At 37.4% G+C, this 7,831-nt stretch overlaps 1 protein-coding gene across 3 annotated transcripts; it reads left to right on the top strand.

The window, feature by feature from the left end:
- On the top strand, window positions 1-5,584 carry LOC117983668 (facilitated trehalose transporter Tret1-like). 3 transcript variants are annotated; one of them, XM_069499521.1, is made up of 9 exons: window positions 1-113; window positions 242-471; window positions 1,028-1,348; window positions 1,426-1,552; window positions 2,344-2,403; window positions 3,120-3,176; window positions 3,252-3,469; window positions 4,103-4,285; window positions 5,331-5,584. In XM_069499521.1, exons 1-9 carry the CDS (start codon window positions 29-31, stop codon window positions 5,562-5,564), a joined length of 1,515 nt encoding a protein of 504 aa, XP_069355622.1. In that variant the 5' UTR covers window positions 1-28; the 3' UTR covers window positions 5,565-5,584. The 3 variants fall into 3 exon arrangements, with proteins under 3 accessions (XP_069355622.1, XP_069355620.1, XP_034826176.1); XM_069499519.1 differs by having other exon boundaries at window positions 2,344-2,427; XM_034970285.2 differs by lacking the exon at window positions 3,120-3,176 and having other exon boundaries at window positions 2,344-2,427; window positions 5,331-5,581.
- Window positions 5,585-7,831: the final 2,247 nt, after the last annotated feature.

Raw genomic sequence — 7,831 nt, 5'->3', positions numbered from 1 at the left:
ATTACAGATAGGATAGGGTAGGAAGCAGATGGAAAGCGGCGCGAAACTTATCATGGGTGCTGAAAAAGTCAAACCTTTAGCGTTTTTAGTGCAAGGATTAGCTGCTTTTATAAGTTAGTCATTAGTGTTTTTGTACATATTTTTGGAGATTCCCTTGTATTACCTTTTGATTTTTCATAATATTAATAACTATGTTGTCGTTTTAGAATGCTCAAATTAAATTCAATAAATATTCTTTCAGTCGCTTCACTCACATCTTTAACTGGTTTCTTATTCGCGTGGCCATCGTTTACTATGGAAATGTTTAAGTCTAATTCAACTGTGCTAAGTGCGCCTATGTCGATTACTCAAGTATCGTTGTTCGGTAGTTTAACTAACATAGGTGCTTTGATAGCAACGCCTTTTTGTGGATATGCCGTGGATAAATTCGGCAGGAAATATTCAGCTATGATTTTTGGAGTACCTTTTGTGGTAAGGTTTCTGGATGAAACTAAATACCTATGTACTAACCCATTTTTATTTCGAAATAATATTCTCATTTATGAAAACTTGTTATTATAGTTAGGTAAGTAGGTACCTACTCTACTGCATTTTAAGCTATTCTTTCTCTTATTATGATGCTGTACCTACATTACCTGTTACTTTCTGAATAAAATAAAATACTTAATTCATTTAAAGCTAGGATAATGGAAGTCTATGCAATTATCTAAAAATTACGTGAGCAGAAATATTTTTCTCTTGCTTTTTCCTCCTTTTTAGGGTTCCGTACCTCAAAAGGAAAAAGGAACCCTTATAGGATCACTTCATTGTCTATATGTCTGTCTGTCGTGTCTGTCAAGAAAGCTAAATGTCGAAAAAATACAACTGTAGTACGGAATCCTCGGTTCGCGGGTCTGACTCGCACTTGGCCGGTTTTTTTTCTTCGGAAGAAGACATGGACAGGAGAATTAGATGTTTAAACACATAAACTAGACAAAAGAGTTTTAGAGAAAAGTGTAAAAAAAAAATATTTTTATTTATTTTTCAGATTTCCTGGGGGCTTATATCTATTACTAAATCAGTAAATTTAGTGTTATTTTGTATGTGGCTAGCTGGTTTAGGAGCGGGTGGACAAGGGGTATCTTCAGTCTACATATCTGAGTTATCACAAGACTCCATTAGAGGGGCACTGACTTCCTTTTGTGTATCAGTATACTTATTCGGGCTTCTATTCTCCTATATCATTGGAGGCCATTTGTCGTATGACCACGTATTGTATGTCCACTTTGTTTATTCAGTGCTCTATATTTTGATGCTGATGTTGTTAAAAGAATCGCCAGTGTATCTGCTAAAACAGGGAAAAGAAAAAGTGAGTCTTTTCTTTTAAAGTAAATTCATACATTATCAGTAGGTCCCAAAGTTCAGTTTTCTTTTAAATGGTTTTAGGAAGCAGCAGAATCAATAGCCTTCTACCGTCGCGTTAATGTAAACTCTATAGAAGTAAAAAATGAAATTAACAAGATCAAATTACAACTAGATCCAAGAATAGACAAAATATTGCAGGGCGGTAAAGGTAGATAAGTATAATATCTAATCCAAATCACTACCTATATTATAAATGCGAAAGTGTGTTTGTTTATTGGTTTGTTGGTTTATCTCTTAATCACATTGCAACGGAGACTGACATGATTTTTTGCATGGGTCATGGGTTTGCAGTTAAAGTCTTGCAGAGTGACATAATATTGGCTACTTTTATCTAATAAAATCAAAGAGTTCCCATGGAATTTTTAAAACCCAAACCCACGCGTACGAAGTCGCAAACATATTATATATATCGCTTGCATATACCTTAACTTAAAGCATAGGCTACTTTTAATCCCGGGAAGAGTTCCCGCGGGCCTTTTAAAAAACCTATATCCACGCTGCGCTGATGAACTCGAGAGCATTATGTAGTACCTAACTAATAAAAAAATCTTTTTGCAGCTCTAGTGTAGGTCATAAGATTCTCCAGTTTAAAAGACAGATGATTTGATATTTACATTTCTATAGGCGCTGATAAAAGCAAACATTTATTTTAGCGTTTAAACTATCGTGAGTGATTTCCATTGTATATAATATCTGTCATCCGGCTATACTCACGTGTTTCGACGCTAGCCCGACTAGTTTCGAACCCATCTGGGGTCCTTTTTCAAAGGGAGTCAGTTTGCGCACGCGTCGCGGTTAAAAAAGAACCCAGATGGGTTCGAAACTAGTCGGGCTAACGGACTAAACACGTGAGTAAAGCCGGATGACAGATATTACAAACATTTACTTAAGCGAAATTGTTACAAAGAAGTTTATTTTCTCTTTTACACCTTTTCACAGATGTATTAATTTCGACAGCGATGGAAGAACATAAGGATATTATTGTGCAAGAAAAGAAGAGTGAATCACCTTGGCAATTCCTGAGTATGCTTTTGAATTGAATTGGTCTCAGATTGGGAACACCACTGTGCCATCAGCACAGATGTCCGTGTGGAAAAGAGGTTGATAAATTTGGAATCCACGGACTCTCTTGCCAAAGGAGCTCCGGTAGGCTGTTTAGGCATGGCTCTCTTAACGATACAATTAAAAGAGCTCTTGCCACCATAAATATTCCTGCGCTCATTGAGCCGGCAGGGATTAGTCGGGATGATGGCAAGAGACCTGATGGATTGACGCTGGTTCCCTGGGAACGGGGACGGGCGCTAATGTGGGACGCAACTTGCGTTGACACATTGGCCCCGTGTCATATCAGGAAGACAGCATCAAGACTGGGAGCCGCAGCAGAAACAGCTGAAAACGGCAAGCGGCGCAAGTATGCCTCTCTTATAGAGAGTTACATTTTTGTGCCGTTTGCCGTGGAGACCCTGGGGCCATGGAGTCTTAGTGCTAAAAATTTTTTACGAGACATTTCACCGCGATTAATAGCCTCAACTGGTGACAGAAGGGCTGGCTCATTTTTTGCGCAGCGGATCAGCCTGGCTGTCCAGCGCGGAAATGCAGCCAGTATTCTTGGCACCATTCCACGCGGTCATGATTTATATAGTAATTAGATAAGGCTAGCCTTAAGTTTTATTGTATTAAAAAAAATTGAACTAATAATATTAACATTAAAACAGTAATACCTTCCAGGTTAGCCCACATCCATCTTAGATTGCATCATCACTTACCACCAGGTGAGATTTCAGTCATGGGCTAACTTGTATCTAAATAAAAATACCTAAACTTTTTTTTTATGTTTTTGATACTAGGGCGATCTGAATCATCAAAACGAGCGTTAATAGCTGCACTAATAGTGATGAGCGTGTCGATTCTCATGGGATCTGTAGTAATGCAAATATATGCGGAATCTCTATTCAAGCAGGCCATCCCAACGATGCATCCAAACACTTGCTCGATCTTGCTGGCTGTGGATTACTTGCTTGCAAGCGCAGTTTGCGCTTGTATGGTAGACAAATTTGGGAGGAAGGTAAGCTAAAACTAGTGGTAGGTAATAACAATTGCGGCTACAGTCGAAGCTAGATTACATCGATAGGTAGATAAACATAACTCTCTTCTCTTCTTCATGAAGAAGTTATAGAGATCGAACCATTTAATTATTTTAGTTCTTATGGTAATTAGCTTAAGTATCAGTAGATATTGTTTGCAAGGTGCAGGGGAACAGAATAAAGAATATGGGATGCAAGGTGCGAGACAGGGGTAATTTGGTACCAGAACCCGTTTAAGTGATTTTAATCATAAATAAGTACTCAGTAATGGCTCCAGCTGAGCCATATTTAAAAATCTGCGAGACTAAAATATGGCTCAGCTGGACTAAATAAATTTTAACTTTAATTCAAACTGTGAATGATTGGATATCATGTAAAACTTAAAAAAACATATTTCTGAAGTAGCCGCTGTAAGGACCGAGATCTTTGTATTTTACCCATAAGTTATCCTTTGGAAAGGCAATTTTCGCTAGGACTTGTTCCTTAATATTAAGTAAAGAAAAAGACCTTATGAGCCATCAACTTCAACTGTTACAATTAGTGTATTACCGACTTATATGCTCCTCTATTCGTTTAAAAGAACTTACAATTTAACATCTTATTATTATTTTCAGGCTCTCATGACTACGACTTGCGTCATATCTGGAGTATTCACTATTCTCCTTGGGTCCCAGCTCCAGAAGCGTTGGGCACCACATTGGTTCACTGCTTTCATTATATACGGCTACAGTTTTGTTTACAACCTTGGCGTGGCTGTTGTACCCTTTGTGCTTACCGCTGAAGTTTTTTTGCCAGAGGTAAAAACTAAAAAACTTAAGCTAATAAGATAAATTTCAGAACTAAAATCGACTATAGGTATAGGTAGGTACTCTTTTAAAAAGGCCTTTTTTTGATAACCTAAAACCATGATACCTATCAGCTTGGATTATTACTGCAGTGACATCCATGACGATAGAGCAAGAGCTTTCCTTATTTTCTGTTAAACAAAATGTGTGGGGTAGAGTAGTGTTAGTGTATACTATTAACGTACTTAGGTATATCTGTTAGCTTGTGCCGTGGGCCAAATTATAAGTATCAGGATACCTACTGAACGTACCTAATTAACTAAATTTCTTAAAGTATTATTCTTTTCTTAAAGTATGACTGCTGATTTTGATGTATGTAGTATTTATTATATTATATTTGATGTATGTATACAGCATATAGTTCATAATTTAATAGTCAATACTGCTGTTGGCGATAATTTCCGCCAGACGCTTTGAAGCTCGCAAAAATAACATAGTTTATCTTAATTAGTCTAATTTTTATATTTTGAAACTCAGGAAATACACCTACATAAAAATCAGCACTCAGACATTAAGAAAAGTATAAGTTTTTTACTTACTTTTATCTGATATCTTTAAATTGCCCCGAGGTGCGTGTTAGCAAATATGCGTACACTAAAAATACAGACTAGAAACTACTCTATACTATACATTTTGTTTCTCAGAAAATAAGGAACGTCAGGCGGCAGTGGGATCTTTAACCATGACTCTCAACGTAACGACCAAGAAGAAAAATTCGTTTGATGAAAATAATATTTCTATACTTTTCTTTTTCTTTGCATACCTATCTGTGTATATTTAAATGTATGGTACTGTAAATGGAAGAAACTACGGTAAATCCTAAAGTTCAGATTCAGTACGGCTTTAGTTATTATTCGAACTGGGGTGCAACCTAGGATTGAACAATTGAATGCTTGTACAAGTCTGAAATTAATTAGGTAGGCTTTAGCCTTAATATCAAAAGTTATGAGTAGTTAGAATCGTAGACAAAATGTTTAATGTCTATATTTTATTTCAGATTCGAGGACTCTGTAACAGCATGTCCATGGCATGTATGTGGATAATGAACTTCATAATAATCTTTATCTACAATCCTTTAGTGATTGCCTTTGGTCCAGGATGTACTTTTTACGTTTTTGCTGTGGTGTGCTTCACCGGGGCCACATACAGCCATTTCTGCCTACCAGAGACCAAGGGTCTGCCAGCTGACAAAATACAGTTGTTATTCTTGAAAAAGAAATATTTGATTTAATTAAGGACGTTTTTATTTTCTTACCTTATCGTAGTAGGTACTTATTAGCTGGTCTTCATCTTTAAAATGCCGAAACAATATGAATTTCCCGTAGGTAGGTTTGTTAGTTTGTAGGTTTGTAATAGGTGTAATTTGAGGGTTCCGTATCTCATTTGGAAAAAAGGATCACGTATTTGTTGGCTGTCTGTGCATCTGTCGGCTATCGGGGTGGGAACGCCCCGCACACCCGCACAGCCCCCGGGCTAAACTTGACTATTTCTAGTTCATCATCATGATCAATCCATCGCCGGCTCACTACAGAGCACGGGTCTCCTCTCAGACTGAGAAGGGTTTTGGCCATAGTCTACCACGCTGGCCATGTGCGGATTGGTAGACTTCACACACCTTTGAGAACATTATGGAGAACTCTCAGGCATGCAGGTTTTCTCACAATGTTTCCCTTCACCGGTAAAGCAAGTGATATTTAATTAATTAAAACGCATATAACTCCGAAAAGTCAGAGGTGCGTGCCCGGGATCGAACCCCCGACCTTCAATTAGAAGGCGGACGTCCTAACCACTAGGCTATCACAGCTTGATAACCTAATGTCTGGTTATATCACGAAAAAAAATTGAATCGTGTTCACGAAAAAATGACTATTACTAAATTACATATAGATGGCGCAGTCCGTCATTAACTTGCAGTGTTCGACAACCCATCCACAACCCTTCGTATGCAAGTCCGACTCCGATTTAGAGCCTCAATAGCTCAACTGGTAAAGGAGTGGACTGAAAACCGAAAGGTCGACGGTTCAAATCCCGCCCGTTGTACCATTGGCATTGTCGTACCTACTCCTAGCGCAAGCTTGACGCTTAGTTGGAGAAGAAAGGGTAATATTATTTATATAATATGGCTAATATTCTTTTAAAAAAAATTGTGTTTTACTAGGAAATCATCGGATAATTAAAATCACGGTTCCAGATAGAAAGTATAAGTATAAGTAGTCCGTATTCCTAAGACCATCTTGTAAAATAGGGTAGGTAGAGGGTAGATTAAACACCTCTTCGATTGCTTATTGTGCATGTGAATAGTCCTACACGGTAGCATATAGCGCGCTTGAGAATGGAGTATAATCTCACTTTAGAGATGTTTGATCCTCCTTTGAGTGCACAACTTCAAACATTTCCCTCTATAGTATGTATAACCACCGTCACCAGATCATTTCACTGTTTTCAGGGTTGCGTACCACAAAAGGAAAAAATTAACCCTTATAGGATCACTTCTTTGTCTGTCTGTCGTGTCTGTCAAGAAATCTATAGGGTAGGTATCGAGTTGTTAAGTTCGCCTAGAATTATGTTATTTGGCAGGTAGGAAGTAGGTACGTCTTATAGCTCACGTAAGGGGAATTTTTTTTATTTATATTTATATTTATTTATATTTATAAGTAATAGTTTTTTATTTATCGTGCAAAATGTCGATAGGAATACCCAAGTACGGAACCCTCAGTGCGCGAATCTGACTCGCACTTGGCCGGTTCTTTAATTTAGATCAATATTACCACCAGGCATCGTGGACACTGTGAAGACGTGTGAGAGCGCATCCAAGAGCTAATTTGTCATCAAATCAACCAACAATGGTACACATCCCATGTGTGTACTGTGTAGGCCAGAAGCCTATAGTTTCTGATCTTCTCTCTAAGGATCTTATAAAAATCTTTAATAAGACTACTTTACAACGAAGGTTTACCAGGATTTTCTTTCATGCATTAAACAATGATTGATTCAATAAAATAACTCTTATACATATATTTTATATTTTTATAAAAGTGTGAGCTTATAAAATCGAAACTTAAATTATAATAATTAGGCACATCAAGTTAAATTAAGTACACATGAGCGGGAACCATCAAGCGATATTATACTCGCTGCGATAGATACCATGGATAACATTTTGCTAAATTCATTCACCGTCTACACAGTGCGACAAGGCTCTTTTGGCTCTTGAATGACATTGACAGGGGGGCGTTGTTGGAGAACAAAGGCTTAGAATATTCAAACAAGAACAAAGGGGACACTTGACGGCAACGTTAGTTCCGAATTTCGCCACGAGCCAAGATAGCCTTGTCGCACTGTACTTCTATACTAAAATAATTATTATAAAGAGGTAAGTTTGTAAGTTTGTTTGTAGGGTAGAAGGGTAATCTCTAGAATTATTGAAGCAATTTTGACAACTCTTTCACCAATATAAAGTTACATTCTTCTTGAATGATATAGGTTATACCTTATATA

The sequence above is a fragment of the Maniola hyperantus genome, chromosome 7 (genome assembly GCF_902806685.2).
Source record: "Maniola hyperantus chromosome 7, iAphHyp1.2, whole genome shotgun sequence".
NCBI lineage: Eukaryota > Metazoa > Arthropoda > Insecta > Lepidoptera > Nymphalidae > Maniola > Maniola hyperantus.
This window is presented reverse-complemented; position numbering and strand designations above follow the sequence as displayed.

Bases quoted from the DNA above. Each gene is read 5' to 3' on its own strand.
- LOC117983668 (XM_069499519.1), top strand. From the start codon at position 29: ATGGAAAGCGGCGCGAAACTTATCATGGGTGCTGAAAAAGTCAAACCT. The intron at 1,349-1,425 runs GTGAGTCTTTTC...AAATGGTTTTAG, and splicing joins TAAAACAGGGAAAAGAAAAA to GAAGCAGCAGAATCAATAGC. The intron at 3,177-3,251 runs GTGAGATTTCAG...TTTTGATACTAG, and splicing joins GCATCATCACTTACCACCAG to GGCGATCTGAATCATCAAAA.